At 45.5% G+C, this 27,867-nt stretch overlaps 1 protein-coding gene across 1 annotated transcript; it reads right to left on the reverse strand.

The window, feature by feature from the left end:
* Positions 1–4,702: 4,702 nt before the first annotated feature.
* SLC25A51 (solute carrier family 25 member 51) lies at positions 4,703–15,671 on the reverse strand. The gene is made up of 2 exons (XM_048849364.2): positions 15,531–15,671; positions 4,703–7,724 (listed from the first exon to the last, which is right to left on the reverse strand). The coding sequence occupies exon 2, from the start codon at positions 7,685–7,687 to the stop codon at positions 6,809–6,811; it is 879 nt and encodes a 292-aa protein (XP_048705321.1). The 5' UTR covers positions 7,688–7,724; positions 15,531–15,671; the 3' UTR covers positions 4,703–6,808.
* Positions 15,672–27,867: the final 12,196 nt, after the last annotated feature.

The raw sequence follows: 27,867 nt of genomic DNA on the forward strand, positions 1-27,867 counted from the left end.
CTTGTCCAAAATGCAAATTATTGAAATGAAAAATCCCTTCAGTCTTCACCTGCCTTTGTTATGTATCTATTTTGTACTGTTCAATAGTCTGAAAATTTAATTCTCAGTCAATTTGGATTTGTTGAATGAGGGTAGGTCTGCTTTCAAGGTATTTTCCTTCTTTATGATGCAAGGGACTACAAATTACATTAAATACCCAATGTACTACTGTGCATGACCAGGATGCAAGCTTCTGATCTGCAAAGAAGTTAAACTCCTGTGGAGACTGTCTCTCTAATTTGGAAACAGTTTTTAGATTAGGCTTTATATTTAAAAAAAACAGTTTACAGAGGAACAGGAATCTGCTGTTATCTGTGTTTGGGTGGCAGAACTCCTAGATATAAATTGTGCTCTTGAAATGAACCGTAGTGGAAGATTTACAGCTCACAGACCAAAGGATGGCAAACCGGGTTAAGTTTGTGTAGCCTTTTAGTACTAAGTTAATTTTAAAAACCAGAATGAAGAGTATTTTCTCAGCCAGCATGCACATATGCAACTATCATACCCATTAAGAATAGTATATCCCTACAGAATTATGTAGGACCCTAATTCTCCAGCTTTTCTTTCTGTGGACCACTTGATAAGGAAAAGTTCTTTCCAGGGACCATCTCGTCTCAGAATACCCCAGTCTGCTTCTCCTTGGCTTGCTAAATAATTTGCTGAAAAGATCAACGGTCAATCCTTTCGAATTGCTCTAAAGTACTGTCTGCCCAGGTGTATTGATTCGAAATGCAGAAAAGCACCCTGACATAACTGCAGCTTTTTGTAATTTCTATTCAGACTATCAGAATTCCTTGAAATGAAATGCTCATTTCGCATTTTTTTTTTAAATCTATGCCTGTCGACATGCACTGAGTATTATTTTTAATTCTACCTCATGACATGCTTTTTTTTAAAAAGGTTATTGCTCTGAAACATTTGACACGAATTTTTCTGTATAAATAGAGAACTGTTACTGTGTTAAATAGATGACATATAGCGACTACTGAAAATGCACAGCACCGGGAGCGACCATCTAAAACAGCTCATCACTTTGAAGCGAGACCATTGAAAAGTGCAAGGCTGATGATAGAGGTTGCCCTGTTTTGGGGGGGTTGACCGTGTTTTGTGGTGCTTTGTAGTGTATGTATAGTGTGTTGTAGGAGCAGATACATGGACGGAATTGGTCTTAATATAAAAATGTATGCTGTAAGAATGTTGCCTAACTTTTCTGATTACATTTTGCAATAAGTTGAATTAGAATGAAATAATTTTCGGTTGTGATTATTTAACTACTCCTTTCAATAATAGCTGGAAGTTTTCAGTGAAAGCAAATAGATTTTACTTCAGTATAGTTAACGGTACCTTGAAACACTTTGTGCAGTGATGCATAACGGACTAGTTAGATGCCTTGCAGTTATAGCTCCAAAAAATTATTCTCACCATTTTTCATCTTTCTAAATCACATTATCTTGCCTTATGGAATTAACAAAGTGACTTGGGGTGAGCTTTGGCATTTTTTTCTAGGTAGCAGAAAAGTTATACACTTGCTTTGCATTAAATTCTGAAAGACTAACCCTCTTCCATCCCAATACTATATAAGGAGCAAAATGGGTTAAATAGATAACCCCAGAATTAAGGTAGTGGTTTATACCAATCATTTTTTATCATTGTTTTGTATTGGTATATTTTATACCACTCAAGTATTAAACCTATTGCTAAATTTTAAAGTATTTCTCTGCGTTAGTGATCTTAGCTGGACTGTGAAGTGTGCAATATACTTTCTAAATGCATGGTTCATATTCATTAGTTACTGTAGTAAAGTGTAATTCTTCCATCTTCAGCATGACTGATAAGCAGAAGCAGATCTCCATAGGAATGTTTACTTTTTAGAAGTGTTTATGAAAACCACGCCTAGTGTGTTTGAAGCCAGTAACTCTTGTATTTGTCCAGTGACCATATTGTTGAAGTGAAGTGCATTTTTCACATATTCCTCTAGAGGTCAGATTTAAATCACCAGAGCACTGTCAACATTTTTGGCAAGGGAAGAGGTAACTGAGTAAAAATGAAAGTTTAAAAAAAGGTTTGTAGCTCAGTGAAAAGATCTAGCTGGCATGTCTCTATTTTGAGGTGGGGAGAATGGGGAAAAGCAAAATATATCTAGACACACACTAAAGGACTGAAGCCCAAAACTTGGCTTGCTTTATTGTTAATCTGAAATCTCCTAGACAAGATTCTAACTGTTTACATGGAAAATGTACTAGTGAAAACTAACATTTTTTCATTGATCCTACAATATTTAGGAGTGCAAACACTGTTCCTTGAGGATGCCACAAATAATGCTAGTACAGAAAAGTTTAGGTATTGCAAAATAAAACTGAAGTCTTAGTTAAACAGAAGAGCTCTGAAATTCAGGCTCTTCATAATGCAACAAATACATTTGCCGCATGGAAACTTAAAAAAAATCCCTAGTTTCCAAGATTATGATAAAGAAAAATACCTGCCTCTTTTCCCCTTATAGCTTGATTGCTCTGTTGGAAGGGGGGGGAAAGCATGATCTTAGTCAATGGTGCATTCTCTGCTACAATGATATTAGTATTCAACAGGGTCTCCAACCAACTGTAGAAGTCTTTTTTAATACAAGAGTAAGCTATGCGTGTAGAATATTTTGAAATAATCAAAGTTTCATAGTCAGAGGGGGTAGACTTTTAATACAATACATACCAAGTAGCAGAGCTGTTCTGAATATACTGTACTTGCTCCTATTCAGTAACTTGTACTGTTTGTGAACAGTTTCTCTTGCTTGCAAAATAAATTAAACATTTAATAAAGCAATTCAGTGCATTTTTTGAAAGGTGATAGGGTGCATTTTTCCCAATGTTAAGATATATTCCATACTTCTAACAGAACCACATAGGCTGGAGAGCTATTTACTGCACTATTTGCTTCCAGTCCTAGCCACTCCTTCAACTTGAGAATCTTTATTTCACTAAATATTATATCCCTTTCAAGGGGTGAAAAAGAACCAGTCATTCACAAAAATAAACAGTCAATCTTTTTGCACACTGTCAGTGTTTGCTATTATCACAGCTTTTGCCTTTGCTAGAGAAGGCTCTGGAGATCAGATGTAGCATCTGGTACAAAAGAGCAACCTACATTACTGTATCTCCACTTTTATTAGATTGACTCACCTGGTGCAAGAGACTGGTACATCAAACCACCTATCTACATCTCATACAATGCTGGCAGTTAGGAAATTATGTATTTGAGTCTTGCCATGGAATATGAAATATGGGAAATGCATGTAACCCCAGGAAAGGCAACCAAAAAAAAAACCTGCCCACATTTATTCAGATTAATCTAATAGCAAGAATAGGTACAAACATTTAAGTTGTTCACCAAGATGGGGGTAATAAGTCAAAAGTTAGCTTAATAAAATTTAAGCAGAGATATTTTGTAACAATCTTCCACAATGCCAACTTGTGTCCATCAGTATGTTTTCTAATACCCCATGTGTCTGAATCAGTACCCTAATAGCTTGGTACTCTGCTTTTACTGATTTTCCTACTTCATTTTGATACTGAGCAGAGACATGAATAATGTTCCAGCTAGCCTGACTGGAGTCAGATGGACTTCCCTGCTCCAGCACATCTCTGTAAATGCAGCTTACAGTCTAATTCCCATGCTTTCATGTATTTATACCTGCTCCTGTATTTTCCACTCCATGTATCTGATGAAGTGAGTTCTAGCCCATGAAAGCTTATGCCCAAATAAATCTGTTAGTCTCTAAGGTGCCACAAGGATGCCTCGTTGTTTCAGTCTAATAAGGGTTCTCTTCTCCCATTCTCATCAGTGCTCCTTAATCCATGCTTCTGTTTTGGGTCATTTGACACAAACACTTATTCCTAGAACAATCTAGCCTCTGTAGTAACTAGACTGAACTCCTTGGGAGCAGGGACCATACTTGTATTAGCACACTCTCCCACCTCAATCATTCTTTCCCACGCCTGCATCCAATTCGTTTTTGTCCATTTTAACACTGTAGCTCCCTTGGTACTATTTATCTTACTGATACTGGCTACCCATCCCAGTTTACTAAACTGCACAGTACATGTTCCTCCAGCTCAGACGAAAATAGTAATCTGGACCTACTCAAATACTAATTTGTTGCATTCTGCCACAACCTACCTGTCTCTAACTTGACACATTGTTTATCATTAACCTTTGCCTACAGACTTAAGGCCATCCAATAATCCTCATATTAAATCACTGGAATATAATTTCCGATACTATCAAATCTTTATTAAACCCAAGAGATCTCATCTTTTGCATTCCCATTAACTTCACTGACAACTCTCCTGTACACAGAATATAACCAAGTTGTATAATTCTGTTAAGAGACATTTAGCCATGCCTGACATCCTCTTTAAACTCCTGATAACCATGACCTAAAAGTTGAAAATGGAGTTGGAAGAGGTTCTTGGCTCTTCCCTTGTGAAGTGGTGTATAGTAACAAACCAGCATGAGGCCAAGCCTCAACAAATGTTCTGTTTTATTGAACTATAATTGCTAACACTCGCTTTGTTTGCTCCAACTTATGTTCTTTTCTCAAGTGCCAGTAACACACTATTAGGAAAAAATAAAAGTATAAAATATGTGCTACAAAAAACTAAGGCCAGGGAAACAGATTTTCTTTTGTTTTATTCCATCAAGGAAAGGTTACAAAAACAATACACTGGTAAAATCAGATTCCACCAGTAACATCCAACAGACAGTATATTTAAATCCATAGAATCACAACATTCAAAATATCAATGTGCTTTATTTGTGTTTGGCTGTCTTTGACTGTGAAGCTTCGTAGTATAGAGCTAGATTATAAAGAAATAGGACATACTGTTTGGGAGTAATTATTTAGGGGCAGTTATGTCAAGTGAACAACTGAAATGGGGTAAGAAAGTAAAAACCATAAGCATTTGAAAACTTAAGGATACATAAAGTAATGTTCACTCTAAAATTAAAAAAACATCCAAAATTTCTGAAAGCTTTCCTGGTCACCACAAAATATGAAAATACTTTATGAATCATTTTTGCATAAAAATATACAAAAAAATTAGTCATTTTTTTATATGAAGACCACTAGTTTGGTAATCACACTTGTGTTCCTGCCCTCTCTTCTCCAAGGCCTTAAAGCACATCCACCTGAATACCAAGTACATTACCTTTTGTTTAATATTTATGAGAGTGTTTATCAACATGATTAAATGATCACAGAGAAACCCCCAAGCCCAGCGCTTATATGGTCCTCCTCGCCATAGTATTGGAGTGCCTTTTCCACTACAGTGATATACCCTGAACAAGGCATAAAATGGAGGGTAGAGCAAGTTTCAGCTAAAAATACTGACTGAAGTGATCAGTTATGCTACCACCTCACATGAAGGAAGTAAAAATAGTTGCAAAAGGACATATGTTACCTTAATACAACAAAAGCTGTCTACAAAGTACTTTGACTCCCGTCAGTTTTCATACGACTTCTGTACATGTTAATGTTGCAGAAACCACGTTATCTTTCTGGCGCCATGCCTGTTTGCAACGGAAACTAAGCAGCACAAAAGACAAAATAAAAGACTCTACATTCACAAATAGGTGATACTGTAACATGAAGGACACTTTAAAGCTTTTTAGATAAAATTTGTTTCATTTCCCCGCCACCGCCCCCCCTCACCCGCTACTCCCTTATCACATAAGTACACATACCCCTACTTTGCACTAGATCAGCTTATGCTGAAGTTGAAAATGTAGGCTATGTCTACACTGCGGCACAGCTGTGCCGCTGTAAGGTCCCCGGTGTAGCCACTCTTTGATGGCAGGAGAGAGCTCTCCTGCTGGCAAAATAAAGTCACCTCCAATGAGGGGCAGTTGCTTTGTGGGCAGGAGAGCATCTCCTGCCGATAAAGCACTGTCCACACCAGTGCTTTTTGTCGTAAAAAAATGGTTAAAAAAGTGCATTGTAGACATAGCCTTAGTAGCTACCTTATGTTGCTTGACAAGATGGCATTCATATTAGGAGACTAGCAAAAACCAGCTGGCAAAAATAATTCATGTAGGCTTTGTTGAATCTTAAGGCTTAGTTGAGAAGTAACACCATCCTCATTAAAAGTTGGCAGTCTGGTTTCAAACAGTAAAGATACCTGGGAAACCTGAAACATTATGGGAGTTCAGAGTACTCTTACAACAACTGCATCAGCTACATCATACCTTCCAAGTTTACCAAGTAGGAAACTAAATAGCTTTTGTCAGCCTCCCTCACTTTCATATTCCACAAAGTGCACAATCAAGCATAGTTTTGATCACCAGGAGTGTTAGGAAAGGTTGAGGGTGACCTGGAGTAAGTTTCTAGGCCAAGGCCAATATTTAAAGAGAAAGTAAGTTTCAATTAGTTTATTCAGGTATGGGTGAATTCACCTTCCAGCATCTAAATACTTTAATAAAGAGCGCACTTTTGAGCAAACTGATTTTTCTTAAATTAAGATCTAGACACAATGCCAACATTCACCCCATAAAGATTGAAGACCATTAATGAAGACTGACTGTAATTACCTTTCAGACTAAGCAGGCATTGGTAAAAATTACTTCTCTCCCTGCTGTAACCACCGTTTTGCAATTAAGCTCTCCAAATTTCAATGTTATTCATGAACAGGTCTGATTATGACAAATTTGATCCTAGGAAATAAGTAACCTCCATGTGCCACTACCCAACTGAGCCAAGGGACTTCATAGAAGGTAACATTTTTCATAATAACTTAAGCAAGAATTCATATGTTGCATTGATTATGCCCCAGGATATAATAGAGCGATGGTAATTCAGATGAGCTCCTCTGAAAAGACGTGTCAGTTTTCTATCACGTTCCAGCCAAATCTTCATGAAAACTTTTGGAAAAGACTGAAATTCCCCACCAATTTGAGATTGCATGCGAGCTTTTACAACATTCATTGGGAAAAACAAGAATCCCAACATGGCACCCAACAGTCCTCCACAGATAAAGTCATTGACCAAATGAGCACTATAAGAAGTTGCTTCAGGCAGACACTGTTTGATGGGTCCTCGCAGACCAAAAAAGAGTACATTACTCGGTCCATTTCGGATCAGAATAGGTACCAAACCCCGATAATATTCTTTAATTCCATAGTCTTTTAGCACCTTGAAAGCCTGGTAAGTGTTTGTAAATCTGTCATGATGTTTGTAGTCCTGAAGCAAAGTCTGGACCCGCTCAAAAGGTGTAAGAAGAGCTTCTGTGGTTCCTGCAAGCACTGCTGCCACACTGCAAGTCACAAGTTCAGGTGCATTTGTGTGCCTCTGGAGCAGGGAGGAGAAATCCTGATACAAGCCAAACATCAGGGCAAGAGTTGTAGTTTTCTGCATTAATGGAGGGAGGAGTCCACGGTACAGGTTTCGGATTCCATCGTTCTGTAACTGACACACTGCATCCCTTATTCTCACTCCATACAGTTGTTGTCGAAAGAGGACCTTCTGGATGGGAAAGGTGATTGCTATATTGGTGAAGGCTGCACAATATCCACAAAAATAATGTTTACCCGAGCTAACTTTTACAATGTGATGAGCAATATCTTGCTTTGAACTTGTTAGGACAAGATCTTCTGAATCCATCATACTGCTCTTTCTTTCGTCATACGGGTGTTGTCCTCTCCTACATCAAGAAGGCAAAGGAGAACGTGAACGCAGCTGCACAGAACCCCACTTTCTTTTTTTTATTCATGTATATAAATCCTTTGCATGCATAAAGTCTTCAGGCAATTTCATGAAAATTCAGAGGAACAGAATGATAAATGCCACATTTGATCGCTCACACATGTACAAGTGGTTTCAGTGGCTGCATTACAGCTCTCAAAGAACTGAAAGATTTATACATTGTTCAGCTAACTGACACAAGGTAGGGTAAAAAAAAGGTAGGGTAAAAAAGCAAGGAACTTTTTTGTTGATTAAATGCAAAAAGTTATACACAGAAATAAATTTTAAAACGAAGTGGCATGTGCCATGTGCCATGTGAAAGCTGAAAATGTAAGTGGAAGTTAGGAAATTCAGAAGTTAAGGTTCCTACACTACACATTAGTAATTTTGACAATTGTTAATACAAAACAAATCAATGTATGTTTTTGTTTTTTTAAACTTGCTATTACAAATCATCTTGACTATTCAGACTCATATTTTACATGACCCTGTAACAGACCAAACCTTATCTGTAAAGAACACATTTGCTATGGAGTAGAAATTACAGATCACAAACTATAGAAAATATGGGTATAGTCTCTAAAGAACTGTCTACACTATAACAACTTAGCTCAGGGAAAGTAAGTAGTTGGACAGATGTCAATTAGCAACCTACATGGTTTTATCCAAAGGCAGAACACCACAAAAATATAATGGGGATGGGTCGAATGGAATCCGAATCGGTGCTGAGTGTACAATTTTGAAAGATCTTTTGGGTAAGTGTGAGATGCATTAAGGCAGGGGTCCCCAACACGGTGCCTGCAGGCACAATGACGCCTGCCGGGGCAGTTGTGTGCACCTGCAGGATACCGCACCACCAAAACGCAACCGAGAAGCGTTGCCGTTTCTTGGCGGCTTTTCAGCGGCGGGGCTTCTTTCCGCTGCCGCTTCTCGGCGGTGGGGTGTTTGGCGCCCGCCACACTCTGTTGGAAATAAGAATGTGCTATTCCCACAGAAAGGTTGGGGACCACTGCATTAAGGGATGGAAAATAAAAACCCACACGACCTGATTACATAGAGAAACAGCATTCCATAAAATACTGAATGCAACCTGAACATACAGTGGGTTTGGGGATGGGAGGAGAGAAGTTACCCCACTTAAGCAAACCATAAATTCAAATGTGGCTTGTCAAAATGGTAAGGTAATTTAAATAACTATGTCTGCATACTTGGCTATGCTATAATACCAAGTAAGTATAAAGAGCTGACTCCAGAATTATAATTAATCAATCCTAGGTGCACATATTGTCCTGTTAAAGGTCAGAGAAGAACTGGGACAACAAGTGAGTTCTTAATACAAGTATTATCTACAGAGAGTTCTAAATATCTGCAATTTCAAAGTTTTGTGACCTACCCGAGAAAAGCTAGGGTGTCTTAGACCCAAGTATATTATTTGTGTTTGGTTTTAATATAATTTTTTCCTTTCTTTAACATCTGATTTTAGGCTATATTGTTTGGAAATTTCATTCAGTTCCAGAATAGTTAAATATAGCTCAGACTTCTAAAGGAGATATTTAAAGGTGTCTAAACTCTAAAGCCTACTCTGCTTTGCATTCTCCATCAGAAGGCATGAGCACATGGCAGAGGTGGGCAAACTACGGCCTGCGAGACCCTCCTGTCCGGCTCCTGAGCTCCAGCCGGGAGGCTCGCCCCTGGGCCCTCCCCTGCCATCCCCCCTCCCCTGCAGCCTGAGCGCGCCGCATTGCCAGCGCCCTGGCCCGCCGCTCTTGCAGGGCAGCACGGCTGGCCTCAGTATGGTAAGGGAGCAGGGGGTCCCAGGGAGGCAGTTAGGGGTCAGGGAGCAGTTGGATGGGTCAGGGGTTCTGGGGGGGCCAATCAGGGAGCAGAGGGCGGTTCGATGGGTCAGGAGTTCTTGGGGGGGGGGCAGTCATGGGACAGGGAGCAGGGGTGCTTGGATTGGTCGGGGGTTCTTGGGGGGGCAGTAAGGGGACAGGGAGCAGTTGGACAGGACGAAGGTTCGGGGGAGGCGGTCAGGGGATGGGGAACGGGGGGGTTGGATAGGGTGTGGAAGTCCCAGGGGGCCTTTCAGGGGTCGGGGGGTGTGGATAGGAGTTGGGGCAGTCAGGGACAGGGAGGGTTGGATGGGGGTGGAGTCCCAGGGGGGCGGTTAGGGTCTGGGTTCGGGGGGGGGGGGGCAGTCAGGGGACAGGAACCTGCCATTTTCTCCAATGGTACTCAGAAGTACCTAGGCTACTTTTCAGTTAAACTTTATTGCCAGCAATATAGTCCTCGAGCATTATGAAGAAATATAAGTTTTGGTTTGCGCCTTTGTTGTCAATGCCTGTAAATCCCTACAGCTGTTCTAATACCACCCAACTCTTATAGAAAGCTTTTCTCATCAATAGATATTAAAGCCATTTAAAAAGGAGCTAAGCATCATTATCATCCCCATTTTACAGATGGGGAAACAAGGTCACCCAGCAGGCCAGACCCCAGAATGTCAGCTCAGTGCTCTACCCACTGGGCTACACAAACAACAGTAGGGTGAGAGAACTGTGCGAAGGGGATACTTTGCATCCCATTGCCTTTTACCTTTTTGTACCCATTTAACATGACAATGATGAAAGATTAGGAATCTTCCTGACTTTTGGCAACGAGGTCCCTGCTGTGCACTACGGAAAGTTAGTAAGTGAACATGACATCACCAATTAGAAAGTGGGTTTTGATGACCTGTACCTAAAACATCTAATTAACAACCTGGGTACCAGTACTGCAGACTTCCATGCACACCACCATGCCTCATTTCTAGAAGTGAAAATGTAGTTCAGTCTCCATGTCTTTAGTCTTAGGATATGTCTACACAGGAAGCACATTACCAGGACTGTACAGGAATACCTGTCAACTATACATGCAAAGTACTCCTACTGTGAACATAGCTTTACTGGCAGAGCAGCAACTTGTACCAGTATAGTAAAAACACCCCTCTGAACAAAACAAGCTGTACCAATAAAAGTGCCGTTTTGATGGTATAACTCCATCCTCACTAGGCGTGTCTGCCAGCACATCTGTGTTGTCAGGGGTCACAGCTCTGACCAATTATAGCTATGCCAGCAGAAGTCTTTACTGGAGATCTGGCCTTGGTCTCTGCTAAAACAAACTAGAAGAGTTCCAATTATAAAGACAAGGGCTTTTTAATATTTGTTTGTTTAAATTTGGCCACATGTTCATTAGGAATTTGACTGAGACCACCAAATCATTCCATATAGGTCACGCAGAAGCCACCTTTGGTAACTTTAGACTAATACTAGTTTGGGACATATCTGAACTAGTTGGCCTACAAGTAACATGCTCCCTAATTCCCTGCATCACCCACTTCCCCAGGTCTGAGGTCTTCAGGGACTTGTCCATAAAAGCAAAAAGGGTGCCTCCTTCAATCATTTTAGCTGAACGTGACTGAAAAGCCCTAGTAACATACATGTAGATGCAGGCTAAGACCTCTGAATTTGTGTTAGCTGGTCATATTTTAGCCTTTTTTACTCGGGTAGTCGAGACCCTTGTGAGAAAATATATAGTCTATTACATTTATTATTTTGGTGCAAAGAGGACTAAAACCATGTAAAGGCAGGAAAGGCAGAGGTGGGTAACACTGGGATTTGTAAAAAGAAAAGGAGTACTTGTGGCACCTTAGAGACTAACCAAATAAATTGGTTAGTCTCTAAGGTGCCACAAGTACTCCTTTTCTTTTTGCGAATACAGACTAACACGGCTGTTACTCTGAAAACTGGGATTTGTTAGTTCAAAGCCATATCAGGAGATAAAAATGTATAAATGTAAACAAGCAATCATACACTGAGGACAGTCTAATGCAGGCCACTCCCGGTAGACAGGATACTGGGCTGGACAGACCTTTGGTCTGACCCATTATGGCCATTCTTATGACACTGCTGCAAACCGCTGACAAGACAAACTCAACTAGTACATGACAAGCCTTACATGAACGTTTAAGCTTGGTTCTACTCCAAAAACTGACTCTAAAAATGGCATTGTCTCACTGATTTTTGTATCAAATTGCCCAAATTTGCAAATAACAGAATTTTTTTCTAAATGCCAACTGGATGTTTAATTGGGGGAGGGGGGGTGGAATAAATGGTGATACTCTCTGAAAATCTTCTCATAACCAAAATTCCACCCACTAAAGATGCTAAAATGGGATGCCACTCAGATTGGCTAGATCCTCATAAGAATGTCCCTTTACTTATCACATTCTTTGATCAAAGTTAAATAGTTAACTATGACGACATTTACGTTATTACGCTTCAGAGTTAAATCTCCCTTTAAACGAATAGGGACAATTCAGACTTCCCTTATAACTGTTTCTGATCAGGCAGACTTAACTATACATTGGTTTACATTTGAAGATTACCTTCACAGCTACTAAAGGCTAAAGATTTTATTTTTAAAATAAATTTTACATTCTGGAGCAAGAGGTAGTCACCAAAGAAAATCACTGGCTAACCTAAATCAGGGGTGGGCAAACTTTTTGGCCCGAGGGCCACATCTGGGTGGGGAAATTGCTTGCAGGGCCAGGGCAGGGGGTTGGGGTGCGGGGGCAGAGTGTGGGAGGGGGTGCGGTGTGCAGGAAGGGGCTCAGGGCAAGGGGTTGTTGCAGAGGAGGGGTGCAGGCAGTATGGGGGGGCTCATGGAAGGATGTTAGGGTGCAGGAGGGGGCCCAGGGCAGGGAGTTGGGGTGCAGGCAGGGGGCTTAGGGCAAGGAGTTGAGGGGCAGGGTGCAGGAGGGGTTCAGGCTCTGGCCCGGCGCCACTTACCTAGAGCGGCTCTGGGTTGGCAGCGGCGTGCACCGGAGCCAGGGCAGGCTCCCTGCATGCCTGCCCTGGCCCCATGCTGCGCCGCTCCAGGAAGCGGCTGGAACCACATCCCTGCAGGGAGAGGGCCCACAGGGCTCTGCGTCTTTCCCTCACCTATGGGTTCCTCCCCCGAAGCTCCCATTGGCCGTGATAACCCGTTTCTGGCCAATGGGAGCTTTGGGGGAAGTACCCACAGGCAAGAGCAGTGTGCGGATCTCTCTGCCGCTCCCCTCCAACCCCAGGGGCTGCCGGGACATGGAGTGGCTGCTTCCCGGAGCGGCGCAGCACCACTGCGGTGGCAATCCTGCGGGCCGGATCCAAAGCCCTGAGGGGCCGGACCCTGCCCGCGGGCCGTAGTTTGCCCACCCCGTCCTAAGTGCTGGTAGAAGGTAGAACATAGAAAGATGTCCTCCAATCCCACAACACCGCAGTGCAATTTCTTGCAGTTACTATCATCCTTTACAGCCTTTCGGTAGGTGTTACAAGAAACAGATGGTTTTAGGGTCCCCATGCAAAAAAAAAAAAAAAGTTGGAGCACCACTGGAGCCCAGAAGCAGCTTAGAATAGGATCTAAATTTAGAACAGAAGGTCCCTCCCTGGGAAAAAAAGGTTGAGCCAACTTCTAAGCAGGTTTTTCTTGTGCTTATAATTTTCCTTTGCATTCACTCCCAGCTGAGAGCTTTTTAACGTTCTCTACTTTCCCCAAGCTATAAGGACAGTTTCTTTTAATTACCTAGTTTTCTTTATGTTCATTCTTTAAAGGGGCACAATCAACATAAAACTCGTTTTGAAAGTTTGCATTAACATTGCAGATTAAGTCATCAAAGAACTGTAAAAGTCTAATTTATTTTTCTCCTGGTATGCTGTTTGCTTTGTTACAATTCAATCAGCTAGAACACTAAAGAGAGACTCATTCAGTTTCAGCTTTGTTCCCAAGGCATTTTCACTTTCTATGGGTATGTCTACACTGCCCATGTTACAGCGCAGCTGTGATGTGGACAGCGTAGACACGCTTTATCACCCAAGGGAGGGGGGGTTCTCACGGCGATAAAAAAACCCACCCTGCATGAGCAGTGGTAGCTTTATCTCTGGGATGAAGCGCTGTCTATGCTGGCGCTTTTCAGCACTAAAACTTTTGTCACTCGGGGGTGGGGGGTGTTTTCACCTCTGAATGACTAAAGTTTTAGCGCTGAAAGTGGCAGTGTAGACACAACCTAAGTCTCTTCATATATAGAGTTGAAAAGCAAGAAGAGACCATCAGATCACCTTGCCTGGCCTCCTGTATATCACAGGCCACCCGCACACGATACCTAACAACCAAAATGAGATCAAACCAGGGTAGATAAAAATTTGATTTTTTTAATTTAAATCAGGTTTTTTAAATTTATATTATGAGGAGTTTTTATTTTTAAAAATAAAGCTGCTTAAAATGAAATATGAAGTTACCATAAGTCACTCAAAACATTTAAATAAAACTGAGCCTCTATCAAAAACGGAGTTAAAAGCTGTTTCTCTATATAAAGGAAGATGTTTTTCCCCATTCTAACTTTTGAGGTCAAGCTTTATAAATATGGCACAATTGGTTAGTAGGAGATGGTCTCATTTTCAAGAGACCAAAGCTATGTCTACACTAGCATTTTGGTGAGTAAAATTTATGTCGCTCAGGGGTGTGAAAAAAACACCCCTCGGACTGACCTAAGCTGTGGACCGCACTATGTCCGCAGGAGACACTCTCCCATAGCCTTAGGCTGGAAGGAACTTAAGCTCCTTCACTTAAGCATATTTGAAAGTTTTTGAAGGTTGGCCTGAAATGATCAGTTTAGTTCACTGACTACAGTTAATCCCTCTGTCTAATAAATCATTTAGTTGTAAATGTGAAATATGTTTTGATGAGAAGTGTATGTATCCAAACATTTAAGGGTTTTTTTTAAATAAAAAATAAGTTTTATATATGCTTTTTGTGTATTTATATGCCAGTTACCCTTCTGCTTCAGCTCGACACAAATCATGGGGGGAAAGTTAATTGTCCAGAAAATAAGCAATATATCATTCACCATTTTCTACTATACTAAAAACGTACAACAAATAAGACTGAAAATACTAAGCTATATAATAGCTTAAATAAGTGGACAATTATCGTGTGCCCTCCTACGTGCACAAAGATGTAACAAATCCCGTGTAAAGCCTCTGTTTAGCTGCAAGTGAGGACCATTAAAGCAGGTGACCAACCAGTGAGAACATGCCTTTCTTCCCAAAATACACTTCTCCATTTGGACTTCAGTTATTTAAAAAAAATCTGAAATAAAAAAGCGCTTTCAACGGAGGCTTTCCCCGGGCTCCGTGCACCCCGAAGCGGAGCCACACAGCCCAGGGGAGAGCGGACTGTGACACGCCGGCGCGGAGCGCGGGAGAGGGAGGCGCGCCGCTGCCCCGGCACAGCCAGGGGAAGGCGGGAGCTGCAGCCACGCAGCCCGGGCAAGTGGCCGGCAGCCGCTCGCTGGGGGCGAAGGTGACCCCCCCGCCCCCGCCACAGGGCCACCGGGGAGAAGACCCCTGCCCGCCCCGCACGGCCCCGGGGCGCACGCCGAGCGCGCGAGGAAGACCCCGCCGGAAGCACAGGGCGCGGCCCATACGGCACTGACATTACGGCGGGACCCTCGGATCGGGCTGCTCCCGCTGGGGCCCCGAAGCCCGACCCCGGCGGCGCGGCCCCAAGCGCCCGAGCAGCGGCTCGAGCCAGCGGGAGGGCGGGCCCCGCGCGGCCCCCCAACGCTCCGCCCCGCGCCCGTGCCAGGAACGGCGGCCGCGGCGAGCGGGGGCGGGTCGCACCCAGCCCCCACAGGCGCCAACCTGTCCCCTCAGGGCAGGCCCCGCGCGCGCGGGGAGGGGCGGCGACTCACCCGCGCCGGCTCCATGGCCGCTCGCGCGCGCTGACAGGAGCCGGGCCCGGCACCTTCCTCCTCGGCCACCGCCGGCCCAGCCCGACAGCCCCCACTCTGCGCGTGCGCGTGTGCCGGCCAGCAGCGGCATGTGACCTGGACGCCCGGACCCGCCCCCCTCCACAGGGCGGTGGCGAGGCAGAAACGCGCCACGTGACCAGCGAATGTGGCATGGCCCCGCCCCCCTCACCGGCTCTCGAGCCCCCAGTTCCGACCCAATCAGCTGCAGAGCCGGCCCCTGCGTCGACAGGGTCTCGCGCCAGGCCTGTGCGCGCGCGCGCGGAGCGCGGGGGTCAAGGGAGGCGAGGCAAGGGCGGCCGGGGGCAAAGGGAAGGCGTGAGCGGGGGGCGGGGCTCCGCAGGGGCGGGGGGCGAGAGGCCCTGTGAGGAGCGGGCGGGCCGGCCTGTGCCAGGCGCTCCCAGCCCGGACCCCTCCCCCCCCGAGATAGTCCAGCAGAGCCCCCAGACCCCCTCGCCTGCACTGGGGGGACTCCTGCGCCCCCCTCGCCCTGCACAGCGCCCAGCTCGGCCCCCCTCCTCTGCTGCCTCGCCGATCGCTGGGCGCCCACCTCCCAGGGCCAGGGCTGGACCCCGCTTCCCGCAGGGCTGGTGCAGCTGTGCCCTGTGGCACTTGGCGAAGATGCCACTACAGGCAGGGCAGAGCCGCTCCCAGGGGCGTGGGTCCTCCCCTCCCCCGCCGGGGGGGCCGTAGCCCCCGTCCTCCCCTCCCCCGCCGGGGGGGCCGTAGCCCCCGTCCTCCCCTCCCCCCCGGGGGCCCGTAGTTTCTGTTGACCGAAGACTTTCTACTCTGGGGGTTAGGTTGGTGTCATAGAATATCAGGGTTAGAAGAGACCGAGTCCAGCCCCCTCCTCAGAGCAGGACCAACCCCAACTAAATCACCCCAGCCAGGCCTTAAAAACCTCTGAGGAAGGAGATTCCACCACCTCCCTAGGGAAACCATTCCAGTGCTTCACCACCCTCCTAGTGAAAGAGTGTTTCCTAATATCCAACCTAGACCTCCCCCACGGCAACTTGAGACCATTGCTCACTGTGTCACTCAGAGGTGTGAGGTTTGTAGGATAGAGGAGGGCAAAGTAGATGTGAAGTGTTGCAATTGACAGTGGAATTGAATCATAGAATATCAGGGTTGGAAGGGACCTCAGGAGGTCATCTAGTCCAACCCCCTGCTCAAAGCAGGACCAATCCCCAACTAAATCAACCTAACTTGTGGCTGAGAGAAAGCTTTGCCTTGAGCACAGATTCACTGCCCCATAACTTTCTTTCCGTGGAGTTAAGGTTGACTGGCAGTGCCTTGTGCCCTTCTAGAATATTCAGGGCACCTATACCGAAAAGCACTATGTAAGTGTTGATATTATACTTAAACCTCTGAGTTAAGCAGTGGTGAGCTGGAGCCTGTTCGCGAGAACCGGTGGTTAAATTTAGAAGCCCTTTTAGAACCGGTTGTTCTGCGAGGGACAACCGGTTTTAAAAGGGCTTCTAAATTTAACCGGCCAAAAGTGGTGCCTTAGGCACCGACTCCATGGGTGCTCCAGCCCTGGAGCACCCAAGGGGAAAATTTGGTGGATGCAGAGCACCCACTGGCAGCTCCCTGCCCCACCCCCAGCCCCAGCTCACCTCCGCTCTGCCTCCTCCCCTGAACGTGCCACCCAGCTCTGCTTCTCCGCCCCCGCCAGGCTTCCTGTGAATCACTTCAGGAACAGAACGCTTGAGCACTGTTGGACAGCACCTTTTTGCTAAAGAAAATTCGGGTTTAGGCAAGGCATAGCAAACAGGAGCTGTCGCACACCTGGCCTACACTTAAACACTGAGCCTACTCCACACAAGCCACCCTTGTCCGAAGGATTCTGTATGAGACGTTGCCTTTGCTTACTCCTTACTAAGCCTCAGCAGAGAGCCATATGCCAGCAGACTGCTGACAATCCCTGTAGCAAGAGGACCTTGTTCATCTCAGCTGACACAACCTGCAGAACTTAGTGCTGGAATGAATCGTACCTGATCCCTGAGGGTACACATGCACCGATCCTCATATCACAGCAACAGGTCTGCCAACCCCTTCCAGCTAATCCCTCCACCATTCAATATACACCGAACCATGAGTGGCAGTTGCATGCACCTGAATGTTGGCTTTCAACTCTGTGTAACACTGTACAAACAATGGCATCTTCTTTTAGTCTTTAATCATATCTGCTTATTTTGGCAGCACGTCTACTGCAGATTTCCCACTGGCTCTTGCCAGCTCCAGTGGCACAGTTAGCGTTGTGGGAGTGGCACATACCTTTACTCTTCATAGGCTTGTTTTCAGAGGCTGAAGTGTAGCTGCGCTTGACGTTCTGGAAGAGTATGAGGCAATGCCACACAACTTGAACTTGGCATCAGTGAAGTTTAAGAGCAGTGAATTCTCCCCGTCAGGCTGGAGGGGCTACTAGTAGGAAGAAAGGTGGTAACCAAAGGACTGTGAGGGGCACATCTGCCACCAGGAGGCGCCAATGGGGAGTGGGGTGGACTCTATACTCCATTTAGGATCTAGTGTAGGGGAAAGGGACTCTGCACAACCCTCTGCAAATTTGCTCTAAGTAGTACACTGCTGCCCCTGTTGGACAGTTTTCAAGACAATATGGCTATGTTTGTGGATTATAGAGCATGCTGATTATTAAAATAATCTCCTTAGTGGAGGATCTGTATCTGGAGAACCCAAACGTCCCCAGCTTGTGCCATTAATCTACCCTAATATGGCACAGCTGTAGTATAAAAAGGGCTAAAAAGTGACTAAAATATTTCTGTGGTGCCTTCAGTGGAAAATGCATCTGATGAAGTGGGCTGTAGCTCACGAAAGCTTACGTTCAAATAAATTTGTTAGCCTCTAAGGCGCCCCAAGTCCTCCTTTTCTTTTTGCGGATACAGACTAACACGGCTGCTACTCTGAAACCTGTCTTTTGCCTGAGGATACCATGCTGGCATCATATTAGTCGGTGTTGCCCTTATGGCAGTCATTAGAATAGGGTTCTCTGTTACCGGTCTTTCACGTTGCTCAGCCACTCCTTTGATCATGCTGACATTGATGAGAGTTGGAGCTACTTGCTTTTCCCATTGTTCAGGAAACAGGTGAGGTGTATGCAGCATGGTTAAATTACCCGAATGCTGCTGCTTACAAGAGTCTTTTCTTTTCCCTCTATTGAATTAATGCTATTTTCTTTGACAATACCTCTCCAATAAAAATCTGAGTTTGCACGAGGATTGTTGAGCACTCTGAAATATTGCCTCTTAAACCCGAAGCTTTACGCTCAGAGCAGAGCTTCCAGAGGCAGACCCTGCAGAACCCAACTAATTTGTACAACACACGAATCTGAGCTGCCAACAGCAGGACTTGACTTGACAGTGCATGGGAGCTGTGGAGGTTCAATGCCTGTAGCATGTCACCTAGACGGAGCCACATTTACTCTGCCATCAGCCTGCCTGCAAACGCTCTGATTTGTGACAGAGCCCCAGTCTTGCTTTCAGAGTAGCAGCCGTGTTAGTCTGTATCCGTAAAAAGAAAAGGAGGACTTGTGGCACCTTAGAGACTAACAAATTTATTTGAGCATAAGCTTTCATGAGCTACAGCTCACTTCATCAGATGCATACAGTGGAAAATATAGTGGGGAGGTTTTATATACACAGAGAACATGAAACAATGGGTGTTACCATACCGACTGTAACAAGAGTGATCAAGAAAGGTGAGCTATTACCGGGGGCAGGGGGGTTGGGGGGCCTTTTGTAGTGATAATCAAGGTGGGCCATTTCCAGCACTTTACAAGAACAGTAGGAGGGGAAATAAACATGGGGAAATAGTTTTACTTTGTGTAATGACCCATCCACGCCCAGTCTTTATTCAAGCCTAAGTTAATTGTATCCAGTTTGCAAATTAATTCCAATTCAGCAGTCTCTCGTTGGAGTCTGTTTCTGAAGTTTTTTTGTTGAAGAATTGCCACTTTTAGGTCTGTAATAGAGTGACCAAAGAGACTGAACTGTTCTCCGACTGGTTTTTGAATGTTAATGTTAATTATTCAAGCCAAGATAATCCCTGATTGGGTGAGATCAGTTTGGGGAGGACAAGAGCCATAGTTTGAGCCCCAGTTGCACCCATCAAAAGCTGTAAGAACCGTAAAAAGTTGATGTCATTATTTTTGTAAGTGTGTGTAGGTATCTCAGGAATCTCTAGCTTAAACTAACTCCAGTTTGAACCACTAACCCTCCATCAGAGCTCCATGAGGCACAGCAGTTTTCAAGGAACCTGAAAGTAAGCACATGGATTTTAGAACACTTGGAAAAATCAGCTGTTAAACATTAAGCTTATCTCAACCTTAACTACAGTGGGCGTGACTACCCCACCATCATTTCCTTCATGCTCAGCAGATCTGACGTCCACTGAACTGCACTAACACAAGGCAGGAATTTCATTACCCTTCCTTGTAAGCAGAGTTTCAATATCTCTGAGTTCACCATAGATCTGCTGGATCTTGTTGCTTCAGACGTCGTTTTTGATGGATCTCAGAGAGGCCTGTTTCCAAATGAAGGAAAAAAGCCATGTGATCTTTGGACATAAATCTTGATATGCGCCACTGCAGTGTTCTGCCTAGTGGCAAAAACAACTAACTTGCTTTTGTGTTTGACTGCTGCTGAACATACCTCAAACACAGCATTGTGTTCTTGTAATGTCTATCTCATCTCTCCTTAGATAGTGACAAGGTGCTTACAAACTGGATATCAACATACTTCATCAACTGATTTGGGATGGTTATAATGGCATTACTATTCTCCCTGACAGAATGAAAATTCTAGGATTTTCATGATTAAAATGTATGAGTCAGTGGTTTATTTCCCCTCTAAATTCATCGTAACTGGAGATTGGCCGTACAAAATTTTAACCAGGCGATTGAACAAAGTTTTTTAATTTTTTAAAATTTCTGCTCCAACCTGTGGCACGGTGAACACCTGTGATCCTTGAGGGCATCTGTTAAGAAAATGTGTATTTGATTATGAATTGAAGTTGCCCTGTGATCTGAATCAGCCCTCTCACTAAGGAGTGGGTAGGATGTGCCTTCTCCCCAGCTGTCTTGCACCATTTCCCTGCAACCTCAGGGGTAGTTCTCATAGGACAAAGGGTTGTGACCTGAGTAAAAATGTGTTTATTTTGTTTAGTCTTGGACTCTTTGTTATACTCTGGAAGGGGACTGATTACTTAGCCAGAGGGCCAAATCAAACCCAATCCCCAGAGCTCTGCCAAGACACCAAATTGCCTAGCCAGCCAAGGGGCACATTTAAGCTTTGATGGGGTAGAGGAACATAATACTGGAAAGGACCTCCTGGGTCATTGAGTCCAGTTCACTCCAGGCAGTCCTGTCATATTATCCCATTCTTTGGGCAGTGATGCTAGGTTTGAAGGCTTTCCCATACAGGAGCTGGGATGTTGGGGATGGGGGGTCTCAGCACATACATTTTGGTGCAAACAGGATGTAAAATTTTATTTTGAATTTTTTTTAAAAAGTATTTCTTACTCATCTGAGCTACCATATTTTTGGCTACTGGATCTGGTAGTGCTAGCAACTTCCAGAGCTTCTTTCAGTGATGTCAGTAGCTGGTAGAGATGGCATATTTGGATAAAAGTAGAAACACAAAAGGAAGAGATCACTGTCATAAGATTTCATTTGCAAATTGGATACTATTAATTTAGGCTTAAATAGAGACTGGGAGTGGCTAAGTCATTATGCAAGGTAGCCTGTTTCCTCTTGTTTTTTCCTACCCCCCCCCCCCAGATGTTCTGGTTTAACTTGGATTTAAACTTGGAGAGTGGTCAGTTTAGATGAGCTATTACCAGCAGGAGAGTGAGTTTGTGTGTGTATGGGGGTGGGGGGGATGTGAGAAAACCTGGATCTATGCAGGAAATAGCCCGACTTGATTATGTAAAGAGTTGTCACTTTGGATGGGCTAGCACCAGCAGGAGAGTGAATTTGTGTGGGGGGGTGGAGGGTGAGAAAACCTGGATTTGTGCTGGAAATGGCCCACCTGTTGATCACTTTAGATAAGCTATTACCAGCAGGACAGTGGGGTGGGAGGAGGTATTGTTTCATATTCTCTGTGTGTATATAAAGTCTGCTGCAGTTTCCACGGTATGCATCTGATGAAGTGAGCTGTAGCTCACGAAAGCTCATGCTCAAATAAATTGGTTAGTCTCTAAGGTGCCACAAGTACTCCTTTTCTTTTTGCGAATACAGACTAACACGGCTGTTCCTCTGAAACCTGTCATAAGATGGAATTTACAGAGATTTACAGAATTTACAGAAGAGGAAAGGACAAGGAGTAATGGTCTCAAGTTGCAGTGGCGGAGGTTTAGGTTGGATATTAGGAAAAACTGTTTCACTAGGAGGGTAGTGAAACCCTGGAATGCGTTACCTAGGGAGGTGGTAGAATCTCCTTCCTTAGAAGTTTTTAAGGTCAGGCTTGACAAAGCTCTGGCTGGGATGATTTAATTGGGGATTGGCCCTGCTTTGAGCAGGGGGTTGGACTAAATGACCTCCTGCGGTCCCTTCCAACCCTGATATTCTATGATTCTGTGAGATGGGAATCTACGAGGGCAGAACTCACTGGTCAAAGTATTTACAAAGCAGTCACTCCATGCCATTCCAGGTTTAAGTACTTGAAGAAGAAATGACAATTTCAAAGAAGGAAAGAGGGTGCCATTCATAGTGTCTTATCAAAGCGGCAGCAGACCCTACCAGAACAACAGATACAAAACCTGCAGCCATATCTCCACTGCTAAAATGATCAATGCCACCCACAACACACCTTTTGAGATCTATGGGTTTCATGCAAGCCTGTCACAACGTGTGGTGTATGTCATTCAGTGCACTAAATGCCCCAATAACACCTATGTGGGTGAAACCAGACTATCACTATGCTCTCAAATGAACTTACACAGAAAAATGATAAAAGACAAAAGCACCATCTTACCCGTGGGCAAACACTTTTCACAAAACGATCACTCCTTTATCTGGCCACTCAGTCCTCATCCTCCCAGGAAGCCTGTACGCCACTTTCAAACCCTGAGCCTGGGAGCTTAGATTCATAACTCTGCTAGACACTAAAACAGGGACGGGCAAACTACTTGGCCTGAGGGCCGCATCGGGGTTCGGAAATTGTATGGAGGGCCGATTAGGGGAGGCTGTGCCTCCCCAAGCAGCCAGGTGTGGCCCGGCCCCCGGCCCTAATCCCCCACCCTGCTTTTCGAACCCCCAATGCCCCCCCCGTCCCAGGACCCCTGCCCCTGTCCGCCCGCCCTGTCTCCTGACCGCCCCTGGAGCCCCCACCCCTGACTGCCCCCCACTGCCCCATCAACCCCTTCTCTCATTCCTGACTGCCCCCCAGGACCTCTGTCCCATCCAACCATCCCTTCTTCCTGTCCCCTGACTGCCCCCCGCCACCCCATCCAACCCCCCTCCTTCCTGATTGCCCCCCTGGGACCCCTGCCCCATCCAACCACCCCTTCTGCCCCTGGAAGCCCTGCCCCTGACTGCCCCCCGCTGCCCCATCCAAACCCCCTGCCCTTCCTGACTGCCCCCCGGGACCCCTGCCCCCATTCAACCCCCCTGTTCTCCACCCTCTGACTGCCCCGTCCCCTATCCACACCCCCGCCCCCTGATCTCCCCTCCTGAATTCCCCTGCCTCTTTACCGCACTGCCTGGAGCACTGGTGGCTGGCAGTGCTACATCCACACCGCCTGGCTGGAGCCAGCCACGCCACCGTGCAGCACAGAGCACCGGGTCAGGGGATGGGCCGGGGGCTAGCCTCCCCAACCAGGAGCTCAGGGGCCGGGCAGAACAGTCCCATGGGCTGTAGTTTGCCCACTTCTGCACTAAAATCATGGTCTTAATAAAGACACTGGATTTATGGCTTATTACAACAGTCTGTAACCCACTAACCCCTTTTTTCTCCTATGACTGCAGCAGTGTTAATGGGCCATTTCATCATGAGTGGACCCTTACGATATGTGTTAACTCCTTACGCTAAACAATCTGTTGCATTTTGCATTTAGCTGTGACATTCTCAGTACCTTCTGCAGATCTGGAGGGTCCGTCTACACTGCAATAAAACACCCACAGCTGGCCCTTGCCAGCTGACCTAGGCTTGCGGGGCTCAAGCTGCGGATTTATCAAATTGCAGTGTAGATGTTCAGATCCTCCATCCCAGAGTCTAGACTCCAGACCGAGCCTGGATGTCTACACTGCAATTTTATAACCCCGCAGCCCAAGTCCCATGAGCCTGAGTCAGCTGATATGGGCTAGCCACAGGTGTTTTACTGCAGTGTAGACATACCTGAAGAAGAGCTCTGTGTGGCTTGAAAGCTTGTCTCTCTCTCCAACAGAAGTTGGTCCAATAAAAGAGATCACCTCCTGCACCTTGCCTCGGGAACAATTGGTCATTTTCTAAAATTGTGTAGCAGTTATGAGCAAATTGCTGCAAAGCAGCTTTTAGAATAAGCCAGCAGTAAAGAGCCAAGCCTGGAACACAATCTGGGGGATATTTTAGCAGGTCTGTGTGGAACAAAGGAGTGTCAGAGGTATAAACAGAGGCTTAATTCAGAGCTACATTGCATGTTGAAGAGTGTGGGCCTCCTACATAGATTCTTACTCTTAGTTGTGCACAGTATAATTGGCAGGAATAGTGTAAATTGCTATTTTGGGCTAAACCAGATAGTCATGATGTAGGTAATTGTATGCTTCACAGCTAATTACTGTGTTAGGCATTTTCATCACAGGTTTCATGCCATGCTGCACTTTTGTTAGGTGAAAAGAATGCTCCATCAGAGGAAGTGGAGCATTCATTTTGGAGGGTGGAAAATGCCATTCAGTCATATGTGATTTACCTTCTGCCTAGCAAGATTAAAAATCCGTGTCTCAGAAAGCAGCTGCATTATTGTCTGGGTCACTATCAGACTGTGCAGTTCTGGGGGGACAAGACTAGAACCCAGATCTGTGTGATGGCAGAGAGCACCCCACTATACCAGTCATGGTAGGGCTGTGTGCATTACCCACAGACTCTGTGGAGATCAATACTACAGGAAGTGCTACCTGGGGAAGCTGGACTGATAGCTTCCTCGTGGCCCCCAATTGAGCCAGACACCCTGGGCCCAAGAGAAGTTCCAGGAAGCCTCTATGCAATGAGGTGGACTCTGATGGGAGCAGTAGTGATGGACCTGCCTCTTAGCTTGCTCTCTGACTCCCAGGCCTGGCTCAGACCCTCAGCTTCCACCCTTGAACTCTGACCCCTTTGGGACTTGGACTCTGGCTTTGCTCCCTAGTTTCGGTATTGGGACTCCTACTTTTGATATCTGGACTCCGACTTTGACCCTGGACTTCAGCACTTGAACTCCTACTCTGGCTATGGACCCTGGCTTTGCCCCTGGAACCCTGGCTCTGTTCTGGCTCCCAGCATCAGTACTAGGACCCCAACCCAGTCCCACACTCAGGCAACCACTGTTAGGCTCCAACCCTGGTTCTGGCCCCCAACCTAGGCTCCTAGACGTTGGCATTGGCCCTGACCAGTAAGTCTCTCTGTCCAAGATTTGCTTTCCCTCCAAGTGTCTGTACAGTGCCTAGCACAATGGGATCCTGGTCCATGAGTGGTCGCCTTCATGCCACCACGACTGTACAAATAAATAACAAGTATGCTTGTTTGAATTATCTTTTCTCTACAGTTAGACACCACCATTTGAAGGCCACATCTATGAAGCAGATGCATAACCTCCATGCAGGTGGAAGGAGAGATGTACTAACGATTTGAATTGCTCCATTGTTTGGCTTGACAAGCAAATGTGGTTGTGCAGTTTTTGGCACACAGTTTTGTAGTTTTAGCTACGTCTATCACGGGGTGAGCAAACTACGGCCCGGGGCCCACATCCAGCCCTCCAAATGTTTTAATGCAGCCCTCGAGCTCCAGCCAGGGAGCGGGGTTGGGGTCTTGCCCCACTCCGCACGGCTCCTAGAAGCAGCGGCATGTCCCCCTACAGCTCCTATGCGTAGGGGCAGCCAGGGTGCTCCGCATGTTGCCCCCACCCCAAGCGCCGCCCCCGCAGCTCCCATTGGCTGGGAACCACACTGCAGACAAGGCAGTGCACAGAGCCACCTGGCCATGCCTCCATATAGGGGCCGGAGGCAGGACATGTCACTGTTTCTGGGAGCTGCTTGAGGTAAGTGCCGCCCAGAGCCTGCCCCCCTGACCTCTTCCCACGTCCCAGCCCTGATACCCCTCCCACCCTCCAAACCCCTCAGTCCCAGCCCAGAGCACCCTCCTGAACCCCCCAACCCCACCCCAGAGCCTGCACCCCCAGCCAAAGCCCTCCCGCAACCTAACTCCCAATTTTGTGAGCATTCATGGCCCGCCATACAATTTCTCATATGTGGCCCTTGGGCCAAAAAGTTTGCCCACCCCTGCTCTATCACCATGCACATCACCACGTGCGAGAGGGCAGCCCTTCATCTCTTTGGCAAGAGATTTATGCTAATCAAGACATTGTCAAAGAAATCACCAAGTGCTGGAAGGAGGACCCATTGGGAGTGAGGTATAGGAGGCAGACTCGTTTTAGGAAATGTGTTGGAAGGGAGTTTTTGAATTTGAAGTAAGAGCATCACCAGTGAAGAGCATTAAAGTGCTATCAGGATCTCCAGCCGATTACAGAGAAGCAGCCTCATAATCCTGATTTATTAAAGTCTAATTTTGCTGTTACTTGTTATTCCTCAGTGAAGTTTGCAGTTTGGAAGCCTGGTGTTTGTGGGAGTTGGCTCAGTGGTTTGATAATCAAGCAGAAGCTAGTGATGCTGAACAGAATTCTGAAGACTTTGTGCGGTGCTATTCTGGGTAGGCGGTTTTGAGACCCAAGTGGATCCTTACACTCAAGTGCTCAGGTACTACAGTGATGAGCAGTGTAAGAACCTATATAGAACACAATGACCTATCCAGAGAAGTACAAAATTAGTATCAATGCACCACTGTACAATAAGACTTTGTTATTTGAGTGACATTATTTCTTGAAAAATGTTAATATCCTATGTTACATTTCTTCATTTAATATCATATTATTTAACATTACGTATATTTGCTGTAATTTCTTCATCTTTACATTCAGTTTCGCTTAATACAATTTACAAGTGTATGCGAATTGTTGAGTTTTTACTGTAGCTAATTAACAATCCCTAGTTCTTCTATAGCATTGTTCACAGTAGATCTCAAAGCACTTTACAAAGGAGGGCAATATCATTATTCCCATTTTACAGAAAGGGGAAGTGACTTGCCCAAGGACACCCAGGAACACAGTAGCAGAGCTGGGAATAAACCCCAGGTCTCCTGAGTCCCAGTCCAGAACCTGGGGACAATGCGGCTCCATTTTCATTGTGCATCCCATGAGTTCTCTTCTGAGGAAGCAGCAAACAGCACACCGAATCTGGAAAATCCGGATCTCAGTTACACTGAACTTTCTTCCATCTTTATTGTATCACTTGTCCATTCACTAATAAAAATATAAGCGAGTGCACTATCCACTAGGCCAGAGAGTCATCAGTTGTCACAGGTTACCTGCTCCGTATCTATTTAATGAAGGCGGGTCTGACCATGCTGGGTAATGACTGGGAGAACTTTCTCTCGTTTCTTTACAAATATTTTTGGCAATATCTTACCCCTTGTATCAACTGAGGATACAGGGTGGTAACTGGGACACTGCTCTGAGCTGGCGCCCGACTGGGATAACGGCAGTTCGTAGCATGGGAGGCAGAACACCCCATCATCTGGCCTTGTTAAGCATGTAGAAGTGGGGCACAATTGTTTCTGAAAAGTGTTGAAATCTGTGGGAAAAATCATATTGGACATAAGTCTGAGCGCTGGCTAGGTGAGTAAAAGGGTCAGATTGTGTGAGAGGAGTCACCTTAACTCAGCCCTTCCGGATGCTCGGATATTCGCTATTTTTTATTCTATCAGTCTGGGTATTTAGCTGGCCCCCCATCACCATTGCATAAGAGCACCTCACAATCCTTAGTTCTTTTTATTTGGTACCCTCACACCCCATCGGGCAGTAGGGAAGTGCTCTGACCCCCATTTTACAGCTGTGGATCATTTTACTGATCCACAGAGAAATGAAGCAGAGCAATGATTCAATCCTGTTTCTTGAGTCACAGACCAGATGTTTTTTAACCATAAGCCTATCCTTCCTTACAACTCTAACATTCTTGCAAGGGTGCCAGGCAGAGAGGCTA

This window comes from Caretta caretta, chromosome 5 (genome assembly GCF_965140235.1).
Source record: "Caretta caretta isolate rCarCar2 chromosome 5, rCarCar1.hap1, whole genome shotgun sequence".
Classification (NCBI taxonomy): Eukaryota; Metazoa; Chordata; order Testudines; family Cheloniidae; genus Caretta; species Caretta caretta.